This window comes from Passer montanus, unplaced genomic scaffold (assembly GCF_014805655.1).
Source record: "Passer montanus isolate IOZ18808 unplaced genomic scaffold, ASM1480565v1 scaffold160, whole genome shotgun sequence".
Lineage (NCBI taxonomy): Eukaryota > Metazoa > Chordata > Aves > Passeriformes > Passeridae > Passer > Passer montanus.
The window spans coordinates 139,685-167,656 of record NW_024363161.1 but is presented as its reverse complement, the minus strand read 5'-3'; the positions used below and the strand labels follow the sequence as shown (position 1 = coordinate 167,656).

Here is a 27,972-nt window from a genome sequence, read left to right as displayed (position 1 = left end):
TTTTTACAATCACTGCACTGTGTCTCAGGCTGAGAATAATGACAAGAGAGTTGGAACATGGCTAACTTGGAGTCAGTTGGAATAATGAGCAGTTTGAGATACGTGGGGAGAAAGAGAGTGGCAGCTAAATCTTGCCTGCCAATGCAGTAAATAAAAGGAGAAGTTCTGCCTGTCACTGCTTCCCTTCTGGAGCTGCCAGCAGCTGCTTCCTAATGGCTCCTCCATTACCATTATCACTGGATTACCAGACTGCTTTTATCCACTGTGGTAATTAACTGCTGCTTCTGGTATTTCTCCACCCTCACTGAGCTCCGATATGCAGCTTCTTTCCTGAACCACAAATTATATTCAGAGAGATTGTTATGGGGAATTTCAGGTGATTTTCCAGTAAGGAAAGGTGCAGGAGCACACATCAGCAAGTGAATGTTGTGATGTTTTCCAGTTTCTTACAGAACTGTGTACAAAAGAAAGGTTCTCACCTGCAGGTCAGAGCACATTTGGTGCAACTAACATGGTTTAAGTTGTTGGAGTGTTATTCTTTAGAGGATTGTGCATTTAATCTCGTAGGTTCTGGGCCTCAATCCAACATATCCACAGCAGCAAAGGCAGGAGAAAAACCTCCTGTTAACAAATATCAGTAAAAACACCTGTGCAGGAGCTGCCAAATCTCTGGTTGGTTATTTCTGTTCCAAAACCTCTTGCTGGTCAAAGCTCGAAGCATCCCAAGCACATAATGGTATTCCCAGCCCCAAAATCTGTGAGGTCAAGGTGGTGACAGGTTTATATTCTGCTTCCTTTCCCCACTGACTCCTGACTTCAAACCAAAGAAAGGCTCATTGGTTCCCCACAAATCTCAGCCTTCTTTAAGCACAGCAACAACAATGTGTTCACACTGTGGTCTTGGGCTCCTCTCACCATAAGGATTTTCCTTTTTTTTTTAATCCAACAGGCATTTACTCCCATGGCTGCAATTTGGGCAAAGGACAAGCTAGGAATCCCACAGCAGGCACAGAGGAAGCCCACTGGGCTGGCAGCAGGGTTTGAAATCCACACTGTTCTTTCACTGTTATCAGACACAGCTTAAAGGCCCAGCACTGAGCAAAACAGTCCCCATTAATACCAACCCTTGCTCCTGCACACCAAATGTTTAGAAGTCCACGATCTTTGAGATTATTCTGACTTTCCCTTTTTACAGTGTGCTATAAAGTTAAGCATTATTTAAACACAGCTGTTACTGGAAGATACCCATCACATGCTGGACCCCATGGTAAACATCTGAGCTGAACCATGGCAAGGGTGTCGATTAAAGACTTTATTAGCATTCAAGGTAATCTCACAACCATTTGCTGAGTTGACAGATGAAAATATTTCCCTTGAAAGTCTACTACAGACATGTTTACTGCCTTAAATATTGCTAAACTGTCACACAATTCCTGCCTGATGAGAGGAATATAAAGATACTGCATTTTTCTATAGATACCAAGAATTAATCCTATGTTACTAACATAGAATTATGAGCCAGGTCTGTACATATCTGAAGATTCAGCCTCTTGCCCTCAGAAATCTCCCTTTAATAGGAGTTATTCAGCTCTCTCTTACAGATGCTAAAGACAGATCCAGAGACAATGAACAGGACCTGGATATAAGATCTGAGGATCTAATCCTGATTATGTGTAGGAACTTCATTCTGCAAGAGGCAGTTCTGATACTGGGCTAAGAGACAACAAGATCTTTGTGATGCATTTGTGCAAAATCTACAGTCTCTGAGAAGGAGCTGGAAAGAGGAAAGGAGGCAGCTCAGAGCAGAACAGCCTTTACCAGTGTGCAAGGCCAGGTCTCAGCTCTGATTTTAAGAATGCTGAGCTTTTCTTCTTGTCAGTGCTATGAGGGCTCTGCAACCCTAATCAAGCCATAAATGATTACAGTAAGAGCCATGTGGGGAATAATCAGAGACTGGACTTAGGCACAAGTAATTACTGCTAAGTTTTTGAGCACTGGCAGTGTTTTTTGATCCCATATCAACCCAAATGTTCTTACTCTGACTCTTCCTCTTTTTGTTCCTTCAGGTTCTCAAGCAGAGATTCCTCCAGGACTTCCAGATCTTCCAAGGGAATTCTCAGCAGCCAGCTGACACGACAGATCAACACCCTGGCTCGAGCATCATAGGATCCTTGAAGAGAGAAAAGCCCAGGAAATCAGTCTGATCAGTCTGATGACACAGTTCAGCTAAGGAGCAGAGTACTCAAGGAACGTGTCACAGGGCAGCTCCTTCCCCCAGGCCCTCTTTTTCTTCCAGGAACATGAGAATAGACTGATAAATGGAAAATCCTTCTTCCCTGCAAACAGAGCCACCACACCAGGTAATTCCTTTGTGGCAGGAAAAAGATCTCAGATCCTTTGGTCTCCATCCTCTGTGGTAGAGGCCTGCTGGCAACTTTTCAACAGAGAATAATGCAGCAGGACCACTGCTAACTGGAAATATCAAACATGTCTGTGTGTGTACCTGGGCACAGCCCACCTCAACTGCAGCACTGCAGGAAGGTGGCATTTTGTAAGAATGCATTTCCATGCAAAAGCTTCTTTGGTGGCAGCAAGAGGCACTCAGGAGTGTAAAGCTACACACTAGCTCCCCCAGCAGCACCACAGACAAACGTTTGCTTTTACACTCCCTGCTGGAGATGCAGGAGTGGACAGTGCACTCAGACAACAGCAGACAACAGAAGTGAATACTCCTGGTTTTGTAAGCATGTGTTCTTCAAGAAAAGACATCTTAGAAGAAAAGACATCTTAAATGTAATAGATTTTAAATCATTTGTGCCAACTCTCGTTTTTTTATGTTTTTCTCTCAGCAGCACCTACTACTTCCTGATGTTTGGCTTTTATAAAGGGTTCTTGGTGCACTCTGGGATGAAAAACACAATTGTTTTTCTCAAGGTGGGTGAAGATACCAGCAAGATCCAATTACAAAGAATGTTTGTGATACCCGCTGCACGTAGATCAACTATGGCAATCTATTAAGATTATTTATTACCATCATTACCAAGATACCAAGCTAATTCCACAGCCTTAAATGACACCCTTGATCAGGTTTGTGCGTAGTTGAGAAATGAGGACAGGATTTATCTTCACTCCTTCCCGAAATGTGGCACGTCCTGCAAGTCCAGGCAGGTGGAATGAGTCCCCTTCTTTTTTCTGTCTGCTGACACTGCCGGGTTCCTTCCTCACCAGCCTGGTGGGAAGGCAGTGAGGCTTGGAAAGAGATTTCTCCTAAATTCCAGCTTCACAAAAGAAGCGGTTTTGCAATAGCTGACTTGTCAATTGTCCATTAAAAATAAAGCAAGAACAAAACTTGTTTTGTTCTGCAGTGCAACAGGCTATCAGCAAGCAGTGAGTTCTTTCCTGTGAGAACATGTTAAAACACAGAGATTTAAAAAATGCAAGTAGTGACAGAATCCAGGCTTCTTTTAGAAATGAACATTCTGTTCAGCAGGCAGTCTTTATTTAATTAATTTTATCAGACTTATCCATGTAATGGATTGCAAGCCAGAGAATTGTTTTATGTGTAATATAATATATGAGGAAAATCACATTTATTTATAATGGGCTTCACAGGAATTTATACCCTGATTTATTTTTTTTTTTAGGCAACCAGAAGAAAATATTTTAGGCTGAGATTTTCATAACAGCTTTACTGCCTTCCTAAAGGAAGAGATCACCTGATTCCCTGGAAACATTGGAGAAAAATCACCTCACTCCACCACATTTACATCTGCTTGGCAATGTGTGGTGTGTGAAGGTAAGGAGGTGAAGAGTTGTTCAATTTTCAGCTGTTCAATTTTAACCATTCCTAAAAGAAGAGTTGTTTTTCCTGAAGGGGATGCAGGGAAGGAGTGTGCAGCTTTTGCCAGAGAGGAAGCTGAGATTAAATAGGATAGTACCTTTTTGAGCACTTCAAAGTATCAGATGTAAACTCAACTATATTATTTTTACAAAGAAAAAGTAAACTTACCATCTTGAAGAGAGAACGATAAAAGGTCCTAAAGAGAAAAAAAAAAGAATACTCAAATTAAAATTGATGATGTAGGTCTGGAGGGATCAAAATGGAGGAATAAAACCCATCAGACTGATTGAATTACTGTAGCAGCTCAGTTCATAAGAGGGAAGCAGAAAATTACAATTCAGAGAGGCAGCACAGAGCAAAACCAGTCCAAAATTCTCTGAAGGCCAGTACAAAGGGCTGGACAAAAGCAGATGATGCTTGGTATATGCTGTATATGCTTGGTATATAAAACCACATTTTTTGTTATTTTGTTATGATCCTGATCTTACACCAGACTTCAAAGTTTGGGGGAGCAGGGCTCTAATCCTCCCACTCTAATGCCTTCTGCTCCCTACAGTCACATATGCAACATCACTAACAGGTTTGAATGTTCCTCTAATGGCCCCTATTTTCTTTGGCATTCTGGGAATTCACAGCTTCAGGCAGTAAGGCTGAACTGGCATGAAGTTGTTTTGGATTAAGTGAGTTAAAAAACTCAGAATTTATGGCCATCTGTCAAGATTGAGGGACTTGCCTTCTGTGTTGGCTTTTCACCATAAAAAAATGGAAAAACAAATCAATTCAATAGATGGTTTCTATGGATAAATCCATGAAAAAGAGGCCAGTGTTTTTACAACTGTGTTCTCCTCTTTTATTGCCACTGGACAAATTCTAAGCTCTTTATGTGACTACATTAAGCACCAGCTCAGTTGAGCTGCTTCCCTCTCCTACACACAAATACAGCACAGCTGAATTTTACACAGAATCCTTTCAGCCCTCTGGGAACACAAAAAATGCAGCCAAAGATGTAGGAGGCTGCCAAGGAGTTTATGATTATTAGTCCTGTAAGCTCCCAAGCACAGTTTGTATAGTAAAAACGTCTCTAACCTGAGAGTCCTACACATGAGAAGTGCAGAATGCACAACAAACCATCCTGAACCAACCAGAAGAGGGACAAACTTCAGACTGCTCCCCAGGCTGGCTGGTGGGGTGTGGGAATTGGAGACACCAGTACAGAGGGAGGGATGTAACTGGTTTCCCAAAGGCTGAGTACTGGGAGTGCCCAGGGATCAACTATGTGGGCACCATCAGCTCCTCTCGGGGTGCATTTCTGGGGGAAGAGTTGGCACAGAGGTGTCAAAGCCCAGCAGAAGGTGCAGGGCTGGGAGCCTTGAGCAAAAAGCTGACCAAGCAAAGGGCCTCGAGTCTAGAACAAGGTGAAGCTTGTGACCTTGTTGCCACAATTCTCCATGGACTGCCATGAGCAGCCTCTGGAAGAGGTGATGGTTTGTGGGCAATAAACTCTCCCTGAGTGAGGCTCAGGGAGATGGGGCTGTGACTGATGTCCAGTCCTGTCAGCCCAGTATCACCTATGGCACCTCGTATCAAACCACCCCAAATAAATCTGGCCTCAGCAGTACACACGTGCCTTTCAAAGGGTCAGGGATGCAGGTAGGTAAACAGAAGATAAATTACAACAACTGTTTTTATGGCATCCGTGCCAGTTAGCACACTCAAATTTAGGCTGCAGTTTAGGCTGTGCACGTACTGCACATGCAGGCAGCTGGAATCCAACCAACAGTGACTAGATTAGTTCACAACTGGTTTGTTTTCCTCCCTAAGCAGCAGTTGTTATATTGCAGCCTTATTCTGAAGTCAGTGTTTTGAATCTCTATGAAAACTCCATGACAAGACAACCACCCATATGACTGAGAAGCCTTACAAAAGAAGGGAGTCTTTATTCAGTCTTTGCCAGCTTTTTCTGAGTTGATGCAAGTTCAAACCCATTTCCTTAACAACAGAGAGCCCCAAATCCACATTACAGTGAATGTGGGTAGGAAACCACTGGAAAATAGGCATTCCAAGTATGCTGAGAGAAAGAACATATTCATAATAAGAATTTTCAACATCTAATCACCTATCACAGCTTCTACAGCTCTTTCATTACATCGCCTTCCCATACCACACCCATAGCCTGCTATGACTACTGTCTTTAAAGGATTCAGTTACCACCATCTGCCTCTGTGTTAGTCATCTGCAATGACACAAAAGACACAAAGATAACAATCCATAATCCTCAGATGTTCACTGAATCAATGGTGAGCTCACATCTAATCTCCTGACTTCATGGATCATCTCTTCATCTCCTTTGACACAAAGGGCCTTCAAAAATGCAGCATTAGTGCCAGTAAGGCCCTGTCACTGAACACGCTGAGCAATTAAGAAGATATTTAATAAACAGTAAATATTGCATCAGCAGCGGCTGAATACAAAGGAGCACTAGAACCATAAAGCAAAAGATCAATAATTCATAAAGCTTTGTCCCATAGCTTGTTTATTTCCAGGTAAGAAGGAAAAAGCTGATCTCAGCTTATCATTGATGTTTGCCACACACCAGGGTTTTTTCCAGACACACACACCTCTGCTGCCTTGCTCTACTGAAGTCTTGCATTCTGCCTCTCCTCCGACAAAATCAATCATCTTGCCCACATGCAGATGACTGTGTAAGGGATTGCTGCTGTGGCATCAGAGTGATCCTTTTTCCTCATCTTTGCTTTCAACTGATCAAAGCTGTCTATGTTTCTGTATTCCACCAAAATCCAGGGGATATCCTCAGTTTCCTGTTAGGGCAAAATCCTGTATGCTCCCACTGATCCAGAGCCACTTTTCTACAAGCACATGGAGTCCTCATGCAGCATAAGCTCGGAGCAAGCACAAGCTAAATTGCATCCTTAATAAACTCAGCAGCAACGCAGGAAAACCTGCCTCAATGCAGAGAATCCATCCTGAGGCAGAGAGAATGAGGGAAACAATGCAGGAAGCACATCAAGGCCGAAAAAATGAGTGTAGATGTACTGAATTTGAGGAAACAGCATCCAAAGAACCACTTTTATTTTAGAAGATCTGCTCTAAATTATTAAGATTAAGATCTCTGTTGCTGTCCTTGTATTATTGTAGGACTTTCGGCACTGGAACATTTGGACCAGGAGCAGATCCTCTGAGGCATTTTATAGACTGACAGGAGAGAGAAAAGGTGGCTGAGGAAATGGGAGCCGGTCAAGGTGACCAGAGAAGTTCACTGCTCTCTTATCTCCCCTAACACGGCCAAGTTCTCACTCTCTATCTGCTGCTCAGCCAGGCCATTGCTCAAGGTGAGTGTGTGATAACCCCTAATCAGCCAATATCAGAGCACTGGGGTGTCTGGCACAGGGTGACAGTGCCCATGGTCTGTGTGGCACGAGCAGCAGCCTAACACTCTCTTCACCCTGCATGGCATAACATGAGGTTGGATGAGGAGAGATCTTCCCCAGCAAAAGCAAACACTGCCAAAACGCTTCACCTCTTTTATCTTTCCATCAGCTTTTACAGCAGAACATTATGGAGCAGTTTCACTTCCTCAGTGAAAGAAAATAAAGTCAGTATAATTTCCTTCTGGCCAAAATGTACTCTGGGGAAAAGACTCTGGAAATTGTGCTCCTTGGAGCATGTGTGTGGAGGTGGTTTGTGATGCATATATAGTGAAGGGGCTTTCAAACAAGTGAGAAACATGTCTACTGTGTTCAGGGTGTCACTAAAATGTGTACAACACATGTATGAACGGAGACCACTGCAGTAACACAATCAAAGTAAAAACTTTGTCAGTTCTCTGTTCTGTAGAGTGAAACCACCAAAGACACAACTCAGCAGACAGTGACCATGTTTCACATTCATCATTTCCATGAGGTCTTTATGGATAGACTACCAGTCCTCCCACAGCTACTTATAAATAAATGCCTATCAGAAATATTGATTTTATTTCCCTGACTGCACAAACAGCACTTCAGCTGCAAACAGACAGATATGACAAACCTCTTTTGCAAACAAACAAGGGTGAGGGGAGCACACAAACTTACCTGGGTAATGAGAAGTGGATTTTCTTTCAAGATGGGATCCTTCAGCAAAATTTCAGCAAAAGTTTCTGTGCCCTCACCTCCTAAGCCATCAGCAAAGGCTGTCATGGCAGGTAAGACAGCATCAGGCAGGTCCAGCCACTTCACAAAGCGCTTGATGAATTCTGTCCTGAAGGAGCTGTAAGGTAACAGAAGCAGTTAAGGCTTCACAAGTGGGTATTTCAAGGCTCCATAACCGGGTATTTTTGGAAGGTTTGAACAGTCCTTGGTTTCAAACATCAGTTCACACAAAAATCAAAGCATCAGGAGTCAGAAGAAGGTGAATTGCTAAACAAACGGGCTAAATAAACAAGGAAACAATCTAAGTGGGACTAGACCTTGCTTCAGAACATGCTTTGATGTCTGCAGTGTTAAGGGATGTGTTTTCTGCTGAATTGTAAAAGCCTTACAGGTGCAAGACAGAAAGGCTCTTCCACTCCCCCAACTTCAGAGGACCCCGCAGAGAGTGTGACACCAGCTCTGGCTGAGCCACCACCCAAACTCCACCAGGCCTAGCTCCACTTGTACCTTTGCTCGTTTTCAGGGAAGAGCCAGGCGAGGGATATCCCGCAAAGCGCGGCGTACGCGAACCTGCCGGCTTCAGGCAGCTGCCGGCCCAGGAGCGCGCCCGGCTCCCTCTCCCCGCCGTGCTCTGCCTCCCTGTGCTGTTTCGAAGCCCAGCCTTTCCACTTCTCCGCAGCCATTTTCACCTGCAAGTTCAAGGAGGAAAAAGCAGCAGAAAAAAAACAGCAGCAAACAGTTGGAAACCAGGAAGTGAGGAGACAAATTGACTGTGTTTTTTACTGCCACACTTGCTGCTGGAATTAAGTCAGGTCTGACCAGGTCCAGCCTGTCTGCTGTCCCCAACACACTGCTGTGACCGAAGAAGACACAGGAACAGGACACAGATGAACAGCTCACCAATTCTCAAACGTTTTGCACAAAATTAGCTGACAATAAATATTTCAACCTGAAAAAGGACAAGTTCCCTTTGGGATGCAAAAGAATCGGGCGCCGTTCAGGCCTATCAGTCCCACATTTACTGCAAAAATAACATGAAAATAAAAGCTCTGCCCCTGGTGCAGGGACCAATAGAGCTGCCTGGAAAATAATTTTTATCTCCCATCCTCAGCCCAAATTGCTCCTGGTTTTTTTTTGCTGACAGCATTAGGAAAGTTGAGTCCAGCTGCAGCCTCTGAGGACTTTGATGTGTCCCACAGTCATTGCTGTGCTTTGCTTGTAATATTTCTCCTCTGTAAAACTTACCACTGTCCCTAAAACACTGTTCCCTAAAAATAAGATCCCTGCACCACATGGACCACATCTATTTTTTAGAATGTAGATGTGCACACTTCCAAGTGATGGACTTCCAGCTACTCCCCTGATGGTGCCAGCAGCAAACCAAGACCTCAGGCAGAGGGGACAACAGTTAGCTCATTTCAAATTCAGCCTGGGTAACAACCTGGTCCAGGACTCACTTCCATCACCTGGAATTTCTATTGATTACTTTAAGGTCCAATCAGTTTCTAAGGGGCCCAAATCACCCATTTTATTTTATATCTCAAATTAAAGTGTTTCCTTTCTTCCACACCCTGGCTAATTAGGAATTAGGAGCCCATGACACTACAAGTGAGTCCCAGGGGATGGAGACCATTTATGAATCATTTCAGAGCCCTAAAAGAAAAAACTTCAACTGGAGTTGCTCTTTTTAAAGAGATTTGATTATTTGCATGCCATCTGTCATGGTCCTTTAGGATAGGTGTCTGTCCTGCCTTCCCATTCAGAAACCTTAAACATCCAAACTTCCAGACCAGTTTTCCCAGGATTAATCTAATGCTAAAGTTTCAATAATTTTACAATTATTTGTCATGTCTGCTTACCTCTGGATATATTATGGGAGAAAGCACTGAAAATAAAACTCCCTTCCCTGACAGATTTATTGATTTCTTAACTTGGGCTCATATGAAAAGTGTAGCAGCTAAAAAAGATCCATGAGCAGTACAACTGTTTAACCCAATTTCCTAATAACATAAAATATGGAGCAATAATGGAGCAACACCACAATGGCTCCTGGCATGCAACAAATCATTCAGAGTGCTGAGCAGCTAAAATACCCAGAGAAAGTTTCTGGAAGGTTTTGCTCTGAAGATGATCAATGTACTTCCCTCTACACAGGTATATTTTCCCTTATAAACATGTAGTAAATAATAGGCTTGGAAGTTTTAGACATACAGCTTTAAAAAAGAGCAACGTATGATTTACTAAAGAAAACTTGGGCCAAGAAGTTTTGCCACAAATCCAAGATGAGGGAATTGAGAGTTAGAAACATATTCCAGAAGTTATTTATTCTAAAGGTCTCATGGCACTGGAATTCCTATCCCTACCTCGAACAATGTAGTTCAGCAATCAACACCATTGCCATAATCTGAAATGTCGCTTGAAAGAGAATTTTTTATCACTTCCAGCTCTCGTTTTTCAAACAAAGCCCTTTGTTTTCTTGAGAAATTATGTATTTTATACAGCAGATAACACAATAATGTTTGGAAAGCAGGAAGATAATTCCTTTGGGCTCTAAAGCTGTATGATACACGAACTCCCTGCAGCTGAAAGAGGAAATAAAGATAGGCTGGCATCGTGTTTGTACTAAACTGTGACAAAGGCAACCAAACCATCATCTCCACAACCTCCCAAAGTTAATGAGGCATTTCATTAACTTCAGAGGAGCGGATGTAGGTAATTATTCAGACGGGGCTGGCCAAAGAGCTCCGTGTAAGGCACAGTGGGGAAAGCCCAGCCCAGCTGTGGTTACACATCACACACAACGCTGTGCCTGTGGAAACGTTTGGGCAAAAGAGATTTTTTTGGGCACCTGCACATGGCTCCAGAGGTGCTGGGAGCACCACAGCCTCTACTTTGAAGCTGTAGATAAGAGGTATAAACACGGAATGCCACTAATCCAGTTCTGTCTCAATGGAAGAACACACAAATATGTTAAGGATGGGCCACACGGATCAGAGCCCGAGGGGACAGGGACATGGAGAAGCCCAAAGCATAAGTAGTTAGAAAAGTGAGCGTATTTAATTCAGTTAAGGTTTGCATCCTAAGGTTTGCACAGCAACGGCTGAGAAGCGATGTCCTCACAGTGAAGTGAGCAAAGCTGCGGAGAGGGAACAGCACATCGAGAAGCGTGAAGGCATCACCTCAGCTGGGGAAGCTGTGAGGGCGGACACCGCCACAGCTGCCCGTGTTCACGTTTACCACAAGTCCTTCACGTCTGAAGTCTCCGCTGATCCAACACAGCGCTTATTTACGGAAAGCGGCGCTTCGGGCCACGCTGAGGGGAGGGAAGCAGCGGCCAGAGCAAGGGCAGCTGCCTGAGGGGACGGTCCCGCCCGCTCGCCCCTCAGCCGCGGCGCTGCTCCCGCCCAGCCCCTCTCCCCCAGCCCGGCCCGGCCCGGCTCAGCCCCGACCTGCCGCCGGCCCGGCCGAGCACCGAGCACCGGGAACCGAGCACCGACTACCGCCGCCAGCGCCCGCCCCTTCCTGCCCGGGCCGGGCTGGCCGCCGGCACTGCGCCATCGGCGCAGCCGGGCGTGTGGGGAGGGCGGGAGCTGCGCTGGGCTGAGGGATGGAGGGCACTGAGGGATCACACAATGTCCTCAACTGGAAGGGACCGCAGTGATCATGAAATCCAGCTGCTGAAGTGAGTGGCCCAGAGAAGGGATCAAACCCACGATCTCGGTGTTGTCAGTACCATGCTCCAACCAACCGAGCTGACCGCGGGATCCCCTCAGGGCATGGTGAGGATGAGGTGATGCTGCCTAGCCACATTTCTCATTATAATTCCCTCTCTCAGGCCACAGTGTATTACCCAGTCCCTGTATGAAATCAGGAGCTGGGCAGGTAAGGTAAGCAGGGCATGGGACTTCAGAGCTGAAACTTTCTTAACAAAATGAATTAAACTTGAGTACAAGCAAATCCTTTACATTTTGGAATAAGAATATAATCCCATTAGCCTTTTCTCTATAAACTTAAACTTAATTGCCGCTTCAGTCTTGCAGTTATTGAGCCTAATTCTCTTGTCAGATGGGAATCTGTTCAAAAGATAACAGGTTCCAGAGCCTCATGACTGCCACCAGCATGGGTGAGCTCTGAATCACTGAGTGGCTCTCAGCTGAGAAACATTTCAGTGCAACTGCTGAAGGAAAACTTGGGAGGTGCTGCTCTATATCTCTGTGGATCCATAAGAATTCTTTCAGAGGGCCCGTCTTGCCCTGGAAATAAACTTCTGTATGCTGTCTTTCCTGTTGACCTTTTTTTTTTTTTGGCTCTGTAGAAAGTACTGTAATAAATCTTTTGGAAGGGCAGGGGGAAAGCATAAAAACAGATTTCACTGGTCATGTTCATTCTGTTTTCATTTCTTCACAGCCACGTGCTGAAAACATACATGGGCTTACAGGATCCCTTGTGAGTGATCTGTTCAGGCCAATATTAATTTATTTGTTACAGACCTTTACAGTACCAGTCACCCACTGGTGTTGGTGAAGGGAACTCAACAACAATATTGTCTGTGAGCTTTAAGACTTGCCCAGTGTTTCTGAAATTATTTTCAGTGCAGCTAAATATCTGGTCCAGTCTTTATATTTGGAATAATGCAGTATTTGGTTTTAAAACTACCTGCCTTTTTTCCCAGATGGAAAGTTTTTTTTCTGGTTGGTTATTAGCAAATGTCATATGTATTCTGCAGTAAGCCTGTTGCTGTCCAAAGAGCTGAGAATATCCAGAGGATTTATATTCCCTGAAGGCTCCCATTCCTGGCAGAAAACAAAACTGTGTTTTCCAAGACTTTAGCTGCACAAGAGCTCCTACCCTCTTAGTCTAATCTGTTTTATCTGCTGTGAGACACTGTGTATTTATATACTGAGCAACTGCAGGACATCAGTTTCCATTCTTATCAAACACAAATATTTACCTGATCCAAGGTCTCCTGAGATCCTTGACACTCTTAAACATGCAGTTTAACTAGAGAAATCTATTTTTTTCCTCAGTTTAATTTTAGTTGGGTTTCAATGTATTTTCTTAGTAACTAAGTATTTTTTTTAAATGAAGGAACACCCCAACACTTTACTGCTTTGCTTTACTCACCACCTCAGCTCTGCAGACTCCCTAATACACTTTTTCAGCTACAATTCCTGTCAATAAGGAAGCTAGGAATTGCTTTGACATTAACTGTCAATGAGGAATTGAAACAATGAAGTCAATATTTACTCACCACCTCAGCTCTGCAGACTCCCTAATACACTTTCTCAGCTACAATTCCTGTCAATAAGGAAACTAGGAATTGTTTTGACATTGTCAATGAGGAATTGAAACAAAGAAGTCAATGAGCAATTCATATTATTTAAATTTAATGGAGACATTCCATTTTAAAATATCACACATGGTGTGGCACAGTCAATAGATTTCTGTTTACCTCTGTGAGCATCTTCAAGAGCAATGTAAAGGGGGCAAGAAGAGAGGTCCTGCAGTTTGCCAGATAAAGGAATACAGGTGAGAGGAACTATTTCAGTGCTAAATAATGTGGGGAATTTGGAGGGTCATGAGGTTTTTGAGCCTTGCCCTTTGCAAGCCACAAACCAAGATCAGGAATGTTGATTTTGCCTCTTCCTCTCCAATTTTGTGTGTAATTTCAAATTACATCAACTGACATCCCCTTTTCCCATCCCTGCCAGGGATTGAGGTGATAATCTGGGTTAAAAAAACTCTCTTCCAAACACCCACTCCCTGATTTAGCAGCCTTGTTTCCCACTCTGTCCCAAGAAAAGGTGTCCATGTTTTCAGAGTGGGAACCACAACTGTGGAGTTTTGCAGGACATCACCTCCCAGATGTTCCAGATAACATCCTGCAGAGCTGATCAGGAGGGGACACAGACATGAACAAAATGGCAAAAGCAAACCAACACAATTACAAAAAAAAAAGTGTGAAAACACATAAATATCAACATATAAATAGTTAATTTTGTTTGCAGTAATGAGATTTAACAACAGTGTGCATTGGCATTGAGCCAGCTCAGCCAACTGTTGAATTTATTCTCCGAGAGATTGTTTTTAAGTCCAAAACTCACTGGTGTGCCCAGCATGCACCTTGGCCCAGTCCCTGATCTCTGGAACAGGTAGGTTAATTGTTTCAGGCAACAGTAACAACGTGGATCTCCTTGTCACAGGAGGCAGGGGAGTCCTTCTTGCACCTGCAGTGGAATTTAGGAGTGCAGCAAAGCACCATAGACATGAGCAACCCCAAAGTAAGCAGGAGACAGATTACCCATTTCACCCTCCCTGAGTACATGAAGGGGAGGATGAGCATGGCGAGGATCACCCCCAGCAGCAGGAGCAGCAGGAGTCTCTGCACAGCCAGGCTGCTGTGTGCTGTGCTGCTTTCCTCTGTGTTCAAGATGTCTGGGCTGCTCTGAGTCCAGCTGTTGCCATCCAGCCCCATGGCACAGACGTACACCTCAGGGTTTGAACCAAGGTTCTCCAAGCGCTCCAGGACGTCTTCTTTATTCTGGAGTGTGCGGATGAGCCCTCCTGACACAAAGGTGGGCTTTCTGCAGAGAGGGCAGGTGATTGTCCAGGTGCTCTCCTCTTTCCTGAGGATCAGCTTGAGGCAGACAGCGCAGAAGGTGTGCTGGCAGTCCAGGAGCTTTGGGACTCTGTAGATGCTGTACTTGTTGAAGCAGATCATGCAGTCCAAGTCCAGGGTGGCTGTGTCTGAGCACTGGTGGTTCAGTTCCAACGTGCTCATTTCGGGAGAGTTTGTGTCCGTTAGCACAGCGAGCGGCCTTGAGTTTGGAGAGTCTCGCTCCAAAACTGCTGGTTTAAAGGCAGCAGGACTGTCTCTCTCTGTTCCTGAAGGTCTCTCCATTTCTTCAGTACACTCTTCAGTGAATCCCACTCTCTTCTCATGTTTTGAGTTTTGTGTTACGGATCCTGCTCTGCTCATTTCTGCAGCACCTCCTGCCACGGGCGCTGGACTGTCTGCCTCAGCCTGCAGTGCTCCAGGAGCTGACGATCTGTTTTCCTTGTTTGGCTTGTCAGTGGATTTCTCCATGGAGATAAACCTCGGTGCAGCTTGTCTCCCCTTAGCTGAAGGATTTCCCGAGCCTCTGGCTCCTTTTATGTGTTGCTGTATTCCTGCTGTATGCCTGATTGATTAGTGAGAGCCTTAAGCGAGTCATGCTCTTACAATATGATGTTTTTATGACATGGGGACCAGAGTTAATGATTGACTTCCCAGCCAAGACAGTTTACAATGACTGATAATATCAGTGGGCAATTCCTGCCCGGAAGCAGACTCCATGGCATTAGCAGACCACTGTGACAGCCAGACACTACCATTATTTATTTATTATTAAATTAGAACACTCTTAGATGAAAGCAATCTCATTGTTCTCCAAACAGTGCTCTGCTAGACAGTGACAGGCTTGGGGGAATTACCTGTTTCTGACATTGGTGTGTTGAATGCAGTGCTTTGATTAAAGCATATGTATCACCAGTTTTGGGCTCTCTGGGTAGGATGTTTGCTCTTGGTTTAGAAACACTTATTATCTGACAACACCAAGTGAAGAATGAGATTGAAATAATTAATTTGACTGTTGAATGTCCAATTGTTATTAGCTCTTTTATCCTAGGGTACCTCTTTTTTCAGCCTAGGATAACTCTTTTGTCCTGTTTGTTTTAGTCATCAAAAGGTTTCCAGTACAAGCTAAAGCATGACTGAGGCCCACACAGGGTCTCTCAGACTCCATGAAAGAGATTAGAAAACTAAAAGCAAGACCAGTCTCCTAAATGGTGGGACCATCTTCTTTCCTGTGGTGTTCACCAAACAACCTTGTGCACTTGGGAATGCCCTTCCTTGACTGACTTTGTGAATATTCATTTCAACTGAAAAAAATGCCTGAACAAAATCCCTCGGTCTCTAATTTCTTTCTGCATTTTTATTTGAGCAATAAAATACAGATGGTTTCTTAGCAAGAATCCCATGGAAGGAAGGAATGAAAGAAAGAAGAGAAGGATCACTAATCCCAAAAAGCCAGGTGAGGTCAGTGTTACCAGCAGAAGACACACAGTACCACACTGGTAGCCTCAAGTGCACCTGAATGCTCACACTGCCTGTGCCCCCTCCCTCCCAGAGAGGAGCAGCAGAAAGAAATGAAACAACTGCAGATGAGGAGGGCAAGGAGTTCAGGAAGGCTCTAATCTCATGAACTCGCTGGAGGGGGATGAGGTGAGAAGAACTTGTTCTTATTTGCTGAGAAATAGAAGGTTTGTCGTAAGCAAACTTCGTCAAAGTGCCTGAGCACTGCTGTGTTTCTGCTGATGTGGCATGTTGTGGTGCTTGATGGACTTTTGGATGACCCCAAATTTTAGGAGCCCGAGTATCTCTCAGTTGCAGAAGCTGGTATCAAAGTGCAGGAATGTCTGGAAGTAGGCTGGTGAACTGCAAGACTCATTTTATCTTTAAAGAGAAAAGTTTCTTTCGCATTTCATATAACTCTTTGTCAGCAAGTTCATGCTGCTAAAAAGATCTGGGAAAGTAGAAAACAGACTTACCACTATTACAATAGTTTAGAAGCTTCAAATTTGCTGTCAGTTCCCACGTCCAAAATGGAAATGTCTTAAAATCTCCTGATTTATAATTACTAGAAGATTATAAAAACACCTTGCAGATGTTGGAAGTTGGAACAGACACCAAGAGGGACAACTACACTCCCAATATAAAAAGTGTAGAACTAGTTGGGATAAATTTATGCTCCATGTCTATCTGCCCTGTGTTCTACCAGTGGGTGGGGGTGACTTGTCTGTCTTTTGTGCTGGAAAAATGGCTTTTTCTTGTCCTCCACTGACAAAGTTTTCAGCCAAGCCCTGATTCCGGCTCCGCTTTGTCTCTGGTGTCACGAGTGATGCTCCCAGGCTGGCATGTGCATTGTGCTTATCTGAATTGCTCACAGCCCATTAATGCTCCTCTGGCTAATTACTGCCTCATTAATCATTTGCAGTAAGTTTATGTACTCACACTGTTTTCCCTCTTTTAGTGTGTTTGCATAACAAAATGTGTTTCTATGAAATGCTTTATATGGAATTGTTTATAGCAGGAAATAGATATAAAAGAACAGTTGTGTCATTCCTAGTAAAATCCTCATGTGCCACAAGCTAAACATCCCAGAAGATCCTGGGGATACTCCCGTGAGCTCCTCCTTGTGCTGAGCTGTGGTTCAGGCTGTCCTGACTCTGGGCAAGAGGAACAGAAGAATGATACACAACTTCAAAATCCCTGTGAAGCCTCTTCTTGTATTCCTGGGACTGTTCTGTTAGCGTTCCTCACAAAGCTGTTTGGGTGTGCCCTCTGAGCTAGGAATTGGAAATTCATAGAATCCCAAACTGGTTTGGGCTGGAAGGGACCTTAAAGCCCATCCAGTGCCCTCTCGCCTGCCATGGGCAGGGACAGCTCCCATTGTCCCAGGCTGTTCCAAGCTCTGTCCAGCCTGGCTCTGGACACTTCCAGGGATCCAGGGGCAGCCACAGCTTCTCTGGGCCAGGGCCTGCCCACCCTCACAGGAAGGATTTCTTCCCAATATCCCATCTATCTCTGCTCTCTGGCAGTGGAAGCCATTTCCCCTTGCCTCGGCACTCCAGGCCTTTGTCCACAGTCTCTCTCCATCTTTCTTGTCAGCTCCCAGATGAGAAACATACTGAAAAGCTGCAATTGGGTCACTCTGGAGCCTTCTTTTCTCCAAACTGAGCAATCCCAATTCTCCCAGCCTTCCCTCGTGGGAGAGGTGCTCTCTGCTCATCTTGGCCTCCTGTGGACCCGATGTGCAGCAGTTCTGACACCATCGGGCAGTTTCTGTCACGATAGCAGCAGAGAAAGCCAGAGCCACGGGCACAGCGATGCCCTGGTGGCTGCTGCTGCTGGGTGATTCCTTGAGCCGGTTCCTTGGGACAAGTGGAAGAGCCAAAGAGCAGGAGCATGGCAGGAAATCCTCCCCAAGAGCCCTGCTCCCGACAAATCACCATCCTGCTGTGCCCTTTTCCAGCGTCCTGTGAGGCGTCTCCCTCAGTGCTAGAGGAAGCAAGACGCGGAGGTTCAGTTTGTTACACTTATCACATTTAATGAATTAATCAGTGCTGTCTCGGCTCCGCTCCTGCCCTGCCGCTGCTGTCAGCGCTGTTCTCCTGGTGCCACCTCGCGGGTATTCCATCCGCTCACCGCGCTGGCTGCTGCGAGCTCACTGCGCAGCGCTGGTTTGGGGTCAGCAGCGCTGGTTTGGGGTCAGCAGCGCTGGTTTGGGGTCAGCAGCGCTGGTTTGGGGTCAGCAGCGCTGGTTTGGGGTCAGCAGCGCTGGTTTGGGGTCAGCAGTGCTGGTTTGGGGTCAGCATCGCTGGTCTGGGGCAGAGCAGTGCTGGTCTGGGGCAGAGCAGCGCTGGTTTGGGGCTGAGCAGCGCTGGTTTGGGGCTGAGCAGCCGTGGTTTGGGGCTTAACACACACGGCCTGGGACTGGGCACACACGGTCTGGGACCGGGCACACACGGTCTGGGGCCGGGCACACACGGTCTGGGACTCAGCACACACGGTCTGGGGCTCGGCACACACGGTCTGGGGCCGGGCACACACGATCTGGGGCTCGGCACACACGGTCTGGGGCCGGGCACACACGGTCTGGGACCGGGCACACACGGTCTGGGACCGGGCACACACGGTCTGGGACCGGGCACACACGGTCTGGGACCGGGCACACACGGTCTGGGACCGGGCACACACGGTCTGGGACCGGGCACACACGGTCTGGGACCGGGCACACACGGTCTGGGACCGGGCACACACGGTCTGGGGCTCGGCACACGCGGTCTGGGGCCGGGCACACACGGTCTGGGGCCGGGCACACGCGGTCTGGGGCGGCGTGTCCCGGTGCAGAGCGGCAGCAGAAAGCGCCCACCCGTGAGGTCAGGGCCGGGAGCTGTGCTGGGCAGCAGGGAAATGCTCTGGGGCGGAGGGAGTGCAATTAGTAGCAGAGGCCAATTAGCCGGAATTAGCAGCTTTCGGTACAACATCGGTGATCGTGGCGCTGCTTTCCGCAGCCTCCCCAGCCCTTCCCCGCGGATACGCCGCTCCCGGCGCTTGGCTGCGCCATCCTTCCCTTCGCCGCTCCGGCTTTCCCATCCGCAGCCTCAGCTTGCCCCCGGGACCCCCTGTGCCCGTGCCCTCTCCCTCTCCCTTCCTCTTCCTCCTCCTCCTCCTCCTCCCCGGGCGCTCACGTGACCCGGCCGGCGCCGCGGTCACGTGGGGCGCGGCCGGTGCGCGGTGCCCGGCGCGGATGTCCCGCAAGCAGGCGGGCAAGGCCCCCCGCCGGACCGGCCCCGGGCCCCGCTGCGGGCGGCGGCGGCGGCCTCGCCCGGCAGCTCCGGGCCCTCGGCCTCAAGCTGCGGGAGGTGCCGGGAGATGGGTGAGCGCCGCGACGGGTGACCCCAGCAGCCCCGGGGATTCTCCGGACATCCAGCCCTGAAGGCTGAGGGCTTCCTCCTCCCCGGGGGATGTGAGCCCCTGTCCCGGGGGCCGAGGATTTTCCCGTCCCGGCGGCGTGGGCCCTGCCCTGCTCTGCTCGGGGCTGAGGGATCCCCGGTGCCCTCAGGGATCTCCGCTGCTCTCGGCGCTGCTGTAGGGCCTGGGGCTCGGCCCGTCCCAGCCCGGGTGCCCAGCGGAACTGGGCACAGGAAGGTCCATAAATGTTCTTACGGAATGCTTTCACCCCCTTCTTTTCTAGAAGGTGAAAGGTAGCAAACGTTCCTGCTGAGAAGTTGCTCGGTGGGGCGTTTGTTTGTCCTTACTGCTCTGTGTCCCTTGTCAGTGCGGGGCAGCTTGGCCCAGCAGCTTTACCACGACACGGGCGCTCAGACCCAGCCGTTCCAGCAGCAGCCGTTCGAGGCCCGGGGAACGAGCGCTCCTCTGCCTCCACAGCCTTGCTCAAGTGGGCAGAGTGAGCACAGCCTCTTTCCCCGTGACCTGTGTTCCTCCTGCTCCTCATCTCCCTGCGCAGGAACTGCTTGTTCCGGGCCCTGGGGGACCAGCTGGAGGGGCACTCCCGGAACCACCTGCGGCACCGCCAGGAGACCGTGCAGTTCATGGTGAGGCAGCGGGGCGACTTCGAGCCCTTCGTGGAGGATGATGTGCCCTTTGACAAACACGGTATGGGCTCCGGGGGGCGTCCTGGGAGGCATCCTTGTGCCGTGCAGCTCCTTACTAACCAGTTCCTCACCCCAGAGCTACCTTAGGGCTCCTCTCTACTTTTTAGAATCAGGGACTGTATGGCTGTTGTCATGCTGTGGGAAGGTGAGCTGTTTAATCTGCACTGAATTTGTCCCAGACATTATTTACATTTGGGAGAAACTTGGAGAAGGAAAGAGGACCAAAAAGGCAAGGAGTAAAAATTCGGTGTTTTCGAAAGGAACTTAAGAAAAATTGTTTAGTTCTCCTTGAATACTGGTGGGTATTTGGCAGTTCTAGTAAGTGGCTGATTTCTTTGGGTTTCTTTTTCCTTGACACTCAGTATTTCCTCCTGGGAAGCAAGGGGAAGATCCAAACCAGAGACAAATACAGCCTTTGATGTGCCAGGTACCATGGAGATGATGCATGAAGGTAGTTTGGTCATGCAATACATGGCACTCCTCTTTCTGAGCTAACAGAGCCAGTGGCCTTGCTTTGCTTAAGGGTGTAGTGCCTTTTTTAGAGATTATTGTGGTCCTTTAAATGCATTATCTCATGTTGCAGCCAAATTCTTGTTTCACAGGTGGGATTTCCCTTCCAGAATTTCTTGGGCTCATGTTGAAATCTCACCCCTTGTTATCCCTCTGCTGCTTTTGGAAGTATCAGAAATTAGGTTTCAACTCCTGTGAATCTTTTTTCCTTTAGTTGCCAATTTGGCCCAGCCTGGTACTTTTGCTGGCAACGATGCTATTGTGGCCTTTGCAAGGAACAATCAAGTGAATGTGGTTATTCATCAGTTCAACACTCCACTGTGGCAGGTGAGACACAAAGCTTCTACATTTTTGCCTAATTTTTGCCTGAGGGATATGAATACTGTGGAAAATTCCTGATTTATTAAAAAAGAGCAGTAGCTGCAATGTACTGGGCATGGTGCAGAGCTGTGCTTGGTGTTTGAAGAGGGGGAACACTTGAGATTTTGGCTAGGACATGTGTGTGTGGGGGCAGAGCAATGGGTTTTAAGCTATGACCTTCAGTGCCATGCTCTGTCTCCTGAAGGTCAGACTGCATTTGAGCTGAGTTTTCTGATAGGAATCCCAAAATGGGTTAGGTTGGAGGGGATCATGCTGGATCATCTGGTCCTGCCTCCCAGCCCCAGCTTCCTCAGCCTTTCCTGGGCAGAGAGATGCTCCAGGCCCTGCCTGATCTCTGCAGCCTTCCCTGGCCCTGCCCCAGGGCTGGACACAGCACTCAGGTGTGCCTCCTGAGGGCAGGGTCACTCCCTGACCTGCTCCTGTGCTCCTCCCACTGCTCCCCAGGGCCTCTTGGCCCCCAGGACACTCTGCTGGCTCTGGGACAGCTCACTGACCATGGCACACCCAGGTCATCCTGCAGAGATGCTCCAGCAGGTCACCCCCACCTGTGCTGGTACTTGGGGCTGCTCCTCCCCAGGGGCAGGACCTGCACTGCCCTTGTTGAACTTCAGGTGGTTCTTCCCTGCCCATCTCTCCAGCCTGGTGAGTTTTTCTGAAGGGCTGCACAGGCCCTGGAGTTTGAGCTAGGCTTAAGGAAAGCTGTACAATAAGATTCAGGAAGGTGGAAATGAAGGTATGGCAGGGCATGCATTGTGTTGGAGTGAAGCTCCATAATTCTGTGTTGAATGTGGAATGCCAAGGTTTCTGACAGACAGAGAAATGAGGTTTTAAATACATTTTAAAATCTTAAAGTGGTGTTTAATCAGCTGCTGGAAAGAACTGTGTGGTGTGGTTTCCTCTGACTGAGGGCACTGAAACAAGAAATCCATCAGGTCCCTTGTTTTCTCTGTATTGTTGTTTTTCCGTGGCAAGTGGAATGGATCCATGCTCAGTCATTGCTGGTCATTGAGCAAGTGAGAACCTGTATTCGAGTCAGGATTGTTTCTGGCCTCTATTTACAGACAGAACCAATGAAGTATATAGATTAAACAGGGCAATAAAGATAAAAAAAGAGATGAAAGCTGTCAGTAACATCTTAAATACATTTAAAACAGCCTCACGTGGATTCCTGAACTCAAAACAAGTTTAAACTCTCATTTATAGGCAGCCATGGGCAGAGGGACTTGTGGGTGAAGTACCTGCAGGGGAGGTCACAGGGTGGTTTTCATGTGCTGTTCCTCAGTGTTAGAACTTACTGAGATTTTGATGTCCTTGATTCTTTCATCTCTCAGTGACTGCCAGGGTGTCAGTAGAGGGTTTGTGATGAGGTTCTGCCTTGCCTGGGCAGTGCTGTTAGTGAAGGGTTGTCTCAGGCCCTTGAGAATGGTGTGAGTTAGGAGTATTGTGAGTGGTTGTACCATCATGAAAAGCTCTTTGCAGGTGGACATCTCTGCATGGGATTTTTTGGTCTTTGAACACCCCTTAACTTTTTTGATAGTGAATGTAAATTATAGAATTGTTAAAGTTGGAAAAGACCTTTAAAATCATGTAGTTCACCTGTAGACTCAAGTTAGCTGAGATTTGTAGGTTATTTTATTAGCTTTTTGGATAATAGGCTGTCTTTTTTCCCCTCTGTTTTTAATCTGCAGCTCTAATTTACTTACAGGTTTCAGTGTGTTCATAGAATCAGAGAATCCCAGGTTGGTCAGGGTTGGGAGGGAACTTAAAGCTCATTCAGTGCCCCCCCTGCCATGGGCAGGGACAGCTTCCCCTGTCCCAGGTTGCTCCAAGCCCTGTCCAGCCTGGCCTTGGGCACTTCCAGGGATCCAGGAACAGCCCCAGCTTCTCTAGGCACCCTGTGCCAGGGCCTGCCCACCCTCACAGGATAGAATTCCTTCCCAATATCCCATCTAAATCTGCCCTCTGGAGTGGGAAGCCATTCCCTCTTGTCCTGGCACTCCAGACCCTTGCCCACAGTCTCTCCATCTTTCCTGTCAGCTTCTTCAGGCACTGGAAGGTCACAATGAGGTCACCCTGGAGCCTTCTCCAAGCTGAGCAATCCCACTTCTCCCAGCCTTTCCTCAGAGGAGAGGTGCTCCATCCCTCTAAATCAGTGTGGTGGCCTCCTCTGGGCCCACTCCAGAGTGGAAAGAGGCTTCCCTAAACTGACTCATTTTCAAATCTTGCAAGAGCTTTGGGATTTGTTAGATACATACTCAAGCTCTGGCAGAGGAGGAATGTTTAAAATTAGTCTTACCAAGTTTCTGCAGTGGAATAATGCAATAGAATAGAAAGCAGGAGTTAAGTATAAACAAGTGTTGAGTTGGAACTTGAAGGTGAGCAAGTGTAAAATAGATGAATGGAGAATGATTTGTTGGAAAACCTGAAGTCATTAGTGCAGCACAGATGGCAGACAGGGCTGAAAGGTGGCTTGGTGTGTGGTCTGGGAGCTGAGATAAGGCAGTTCACAGACGTAAAAGGGTTGGGAAACTCTGGAGCCCTAAAGCAAAGAGTTCTGGTCCTTTGCTTGCTGACGTCTGGAGAGCTGTTGGGTGAACTTGGGCTGGCAGGTCAAGCCAAGCTGGTCTGCAAGTGCAGTGGGATTTTCTGCATTCCTGCCAGGAGCTGGAATGCTGTGTAGCTCTTATCTAATAGTTTGAGACACTGATAATCAGGGTAGGAACTATTCTCACATCAGTATAGATAATACTCAGATCAGGAATTTTCTGTGGAAATTGCTGTAACTTGGTGCTGACAAAGCAAAGCAACATTTGGTTGTTAATAGTGCTCCTGAATGGAGTTAATACGTTTTCATGGATTTGCTTTCTTTTAAAAACAAAACACAGCTGCTTGGAATGCTGTTAAAACAGCATCTCGTCCCAGCTGCAAATCAAAATTTACTCTGAGTGACTGTTTCCAGTGTTGCTGTCACTTGAATGGCCTCTCTTCCCTCATATTTGAGAGTAAAATGACATGGTACATTCCCTGGGAGCTCTTGCTGAAGCTGGTTCTGGGAAGATGATCAGAAAACAGCTCCTGTGGAAAGTTCAGGAAATAGTTCTGAGCTTTCCACAAAAATATTTTCATTCCACGTTTTGTTTGTTCTGATGTAAGTGCCCAGTATTTTACATCTGGCTTTCATACCTTCTCTTCCTGTTTCAAATGCTCCAGTCCTTCCTTCCCGGTGTTTGCCATTGCTGCAAAAACGAATACTCGGAAAAACCGGGCGCCGAGGGCGATTCCAAACGCTCACTGCCGTCTGTTTGTTTGTTTTGTTGAGATCCGGGGCACGGGCAGGAGCGATGCCCGGGAGCTGCACATCGCCTACAGGCACGGCGAGCACTACGACAGCGTCAGGAGGCTCAGCGACCACTCGGAGGCGCCGGCCTGCCTGCGGATGGAGGTGGGCTCTGGTGGAGTGAGCCGGCTCTGGCTGGCACTGTGCTTGTGTTCGGGGGTCCCAGCACCAGGGACGATTCAGGATTCTCATCTTGACTCCATGTTTCAGAAGGCTGATGTATTATATTATATTAAAATGGTATACTAAAACTGTAGTAAAAAGAATAGAGAGAAAGGATTCATCAGAAAGCTGGAAAGGAAAGAATGGGATGAATAACAAAAACCCTGACTCTCAGAGAGTCCACACAGCTGGATCTTTGATTGGTCATTAAGTAGAAACAACTCACATGGACCAATCTAAGATGCACCTGTTGGTAAACAATGGGCCACATTCCACAGCCATCAGATAGTTAGTGTTTACATTTCTTTTCTGAGGCTTCTCAGCTAGAATAGGAGAAAAATCCTAGCAAAGGATTTTCGTAGAAATATCATGGTGACAACACAGAGCTTGGGGAATGCTGCCAGTTGATTTCCATTCTCACTTGGGATGGAGGGAGGAGCTGGGTCGCTGTGTTGTGCTGGGAGAGCAAAGCCCTGAGGTTGTAGCTCATGCTGCTGGCTCTCTTGGGAGGAGCTGCAAGGAGGATTTCAGCCTCTGAGCTGGAAATGAATTCAAAGCTGATGCTCTGATATGGGCTGTCTGGAAGCAACCTCATCTAAATGATGTAATCATGCATCTCAAATGGAAAAACAGAGGGAAGGGAGGAAAGAGCTGAAAATGCAACAGCTGGATGTGGTTGTCTTCCTCATATCTCTTTTTTTGATGTTGAGGGGCAATTGTGCTTTGCTTGAGGTTCTCTGCACACAGCTGAGGTGTGGTATTTTATAAAAATATTCAATTTAAAAGCTCGTTTATTGTGATTCATGATGTTGTAGTACACTGGAGTTTGTTCAGCAGTGCAGGAGATGTGGAAAGCTCTCAGGGATGGTGGCAGTTACACAGTTTCCAAGAGGGTTTGACAGGGGATGTTCCTGAGAAAAGTGTGCCATGATAATTACTGTTGTTAGGATACCAGACTTTGGTGGATTCCATGCTTGCATGATCTGCTGGTTGTGTAATCAGTGTGATCTGCTGGGCTTTGCTCTTCTTCAGATGCTTTGCAAGAACGATTCAAATAAGGCAGAGGAAGTGAAGCCACAGAAGGGCAACTCTGAAGATGAGACTGAGGTGGATATGGAAGATGCTGTACAAAAAGTGTGCAGTGCAACTGGGTGTTCAGTAAGTATCGAGGAGCCTTTCTGGGCTTAATGTTCAAACCTTGATACATGGAAGCAGTCCTGGGAAAAATTCTTAAGAACTCATATTGTACAAACTTGAGAGCCATGCCCATCAATCAGGGTGCATCTCATCCTAGAATCAGCCCTTAAATGCAGGTGAAATACCAACTTTTTGTGAATGCCTGATAATTTTGGAAGGTTTGTCTTGAGGCTCTCATAAAAATTCACTTGCAAACAAATCCTGTAAGTTCTGAAATCCTTTGGGGGTATTGAAGATCCCAGATAACTGGATAATCTGTGACTCCTGGCTGTTGGCACTGTGCAGGTGTGTAGAACAGAAAGGGCCAAGGGGAATCTTACACTGAAAACAGCATATTCATTTTTTCTGATAGCTTCAGGAATTTAAGATTTTCCCCCTCACCCTTTCAGAAATGGAGCACAGGCCAAGTAAATGATCATAAAAGCAGCAGCCCCTTCTCACTGGTGCAGGTATTGTTAAGTGTATGTAGGTCAGAGATTTGAACTTCTTCAGTGTTCTCCTTCCCCTCTTGTGGACAGGACATGGATTTAGTAAGCCACATTCTTGAGGTGGAGGACTACAACGTGGAATCTGCAATATTTGCCATCTTGCAGATGAAGGAAGGGGAAGGAATAGGTGAGTGCACAGTTTGTCACTGAAGGCTTTGGGTGACCATGATGTTGGTGTTGGGGACAGGAGCAGGAGAGGTGGGGTTTATGTGCTGCCACTTCAGCCTTCTGTGCTGAGGAAGGTTGTTAGTGAGGGCAGCTTCAATCCAGCTTCCAAAAATCCCCAGGATTTCTGGAAAAAAGAATTGGCTGACAGTGCAACAACTCCTGGGTAGAGCATGTCTGAGGAAAACCTCTGCTGTTGGCAGGTACTGCGGAGCAGCAGGAGCCCCTGGGCAGGGAGCAGAAATCCGGCAGCAGGACACTGTGGGAAGAGAACGGAACTGGTTCAAGAATCTTTGGAAATCAGAGCTTGCATCAAGGTGAAGTAGAAAACAACAAGGGTCAAGCTGGATCCAGGGAAGAGAACCGAGCCAGCAGAAACCCAAAGGTGTGTGAGGGGTTTGGCAGCAATGTGAGCACCCTTCAGTGTTTGGGGGATGCCTTAGCATTGCTTACTCAGCAGCTCTCTTCTCCTTTCAGTTAAAAAGAGCTTCTGCTCACTGCATTTTGTCACTGCTGCAGCTGTGACTGCTCTGCCACAAACATTTCCTGGTGACGTGCAGCACTCTTCCCAAAACAGTTCAGAATAAAGTCCTGATAAATAGTTAGGAATGTCCTCTGGCAGCTGCCTTGGTATCTGCTTGTCTCCTTTATTACTTTTCCCCCGCTGAGCAGAGCACGTGGGGTTTGAACTTTGTGTTTTCATGCTTCTCTTTCAGGTGGCCAAGAAGCAAAGGAAGGAGCAGCAGCGGCTGGAGAAGAAGAAGCGGCAGGAGGAGAGGCACCGGCAGAAGGTGCTGGCCACCAAGGGGGACAGTGCAGACACCAGCACAGAGACTGACCCAGCCAGCCACGTCACCCTGGTGAAGGCCATGGCAGCCCTAAACATATGACTCAGTGCTCTGATGAGAAAAGCAAATAAAACTGATGAAGACAATATTCCCCCAGGAGAATTTCCAGGCACCCATGGTTATCTTAAAGTCCATCTCTGCTGGGGTTTCCAAACACAAGAGAACTTCCTCTTCCTTTGCTTTGGGGAGGACAATTGCTCATTGATTCTGCATCAGTCTGTGGTGAGAAGAGTTGTTTAATCTTAACAGGAAGTAGAGACTTGGGTCTATATCTTGTAGTTACATGAAGGTGAGGACCTTTTCTTCACACAACGGTGTCAGATTTGTTTTGACATCTCTTGATGTGCCTGGTTTTGTTTCATTGGGTTTTTTTTCTTTTATTTGGTTATGCCTGGAGGAGCTTTATTTTACCTTGTTGTCAGGGAAAGCTTAACAAATCTCAACTCAGGAATATCTCTGGTAGATCTTTTTCTATTTAAATTCAAATAAAGTAAGGGAACAGAGTCCCAGAATCTTTTCCAAAGCAAAGTGTGTCAGCCAGCACTGTCTCAAACATGACATTCCTCTTTTGTTTGCCATGCAGGAATACAGTGACAAGTTTTAATCTCACTGGAACTGCTGGCATTGCACTGAGCAGGTTCAGAAGTGATGAACACATGGAGGGAGATGGGGATTG

At 46.9% G+C, this 27,972-nt stretch overlaps 3 protein-coding genes and 1 long non-coding RNA gene across 7 annotated transcripts in view; 2 read left to right on the top strand and 2 right to left on the bottom strand.

Annotated features, from left to right (window-relative positions):
* The window catches only part of TMCO4 (transmembrane and coiled-coil domains 4), a 39,025-nt gene extending 27,508 nt beyond the window's left edge, over positions 1 to 11,517 (bottom strand). Inside the window, exons 1-5 of one of the 3 annotated variants that reach the window (XM_039703135.1) lie at positions 11,169 to 11,517; positions 8,497 to 8,678; positions 7,933 to 8,107; positions 4,010 to 4,037; positions 2,038 to 2,170 (exon numbers count right to left, since the gene is read on the bottom strand). In XM_039703135.1, the coding sequence (XP_039559069.1) occupies positions 2,038 to 2,170; positions 4,010 to 4,037; positions 7,933 to 8,107; positions 8,497 to 8,672 (512 nt within the window). In that variant the 5' untranslated portion in view covers positions 8,673 to 8,678; positions 11,169 to 11,517. Of the gene's footprint in view, positions 1 to 2,037; positions 2,171 to 4,009; positions 4,038 to 7,932; positions 8,108 to 8,496 lie in introns of all 3 variants that reach the window. The other 2 variants (XM_039703133.1, XM_039703134.1) reach the window with 2 other exon arrangements.
* On the top strand, positions 2,166 to 7,926 carry LOC120499418. Its single transcript, XR_005626872.1, has 3 exons — positions 2,166 to 2,934; positions 3,645 to 3,796; positions 6,998 to 7,926. It is a non-coding gene; the product is annotated as an uncharacterized LOC120499418 (long non-coding RNA).
* Positions 11,518 to 13,960: 2,443 nt separating the features above from the next.
* On the bottom strand, positions 13,961 to 17,529 carry RNF186 (ring finger protein 186). Its single transcript, XM_039703138.1, has 2 exons — positions 16,579 to 17,529; positions 13,961 to 16,483 (listed from the first exon to the last, which is right to left on the bottom strand). The coding sequence occupies exon 2, from the start codon at positions 15,074 to 15,076 to the stop codon at positions 14,156 to 14,158; it is 921 nt and encodes a 306-aa protein (XP_039559072.1). The 5' UTR covers positions 15,077 to 16,483; positions 16,579 to 17,529; the 3' UTR covers positions 13,961 to 14,155.
* A 1,837-nt stretch (positions 17,530 to 19,366) lies between these two features.
* On the top strand, positions 19,367 to 27,813 carry OTUD3 (OTU deubiquitinase 3). 2 transcript variants are annotated; one of them, XM_039703140.1, is made up of 7 exons: positions 19,367 to 20,209; positions 20,933 to 21,045; positions 24,310 to 24,541; positions 25,631 to 25,756; positions 26,314 to 26,410; positions 26,652 to 26,833; positions 27,165 to 27,813. In XM_039703140.1, the coding sequence occupies exons 2-7, from the start codon at positions 21,008 to 21,010 to the stop codon at positions 27,336 to 27,338; spliced, it is 849 nt and encodes a 282-aa protein (XP_039559074.1). In that variant the 5' UTR covers positions 19,367 to 20,209; positions 20,933 to 21,007; the 3' UTR covers positions 27,339 to 27,813. The 2 variants fall into 2 exon arrangements, with proteins under 2 accessions (XP_039559074.1, XP_039559073.1); XM_039703139.1 differs by having other exon boundaries at positions 19,369 to 20,209; positions 24,419 to 24,541.
* The last annotated feature ends 159 nt before the right edge of the window (positions 27,814 to 27,972 follow it).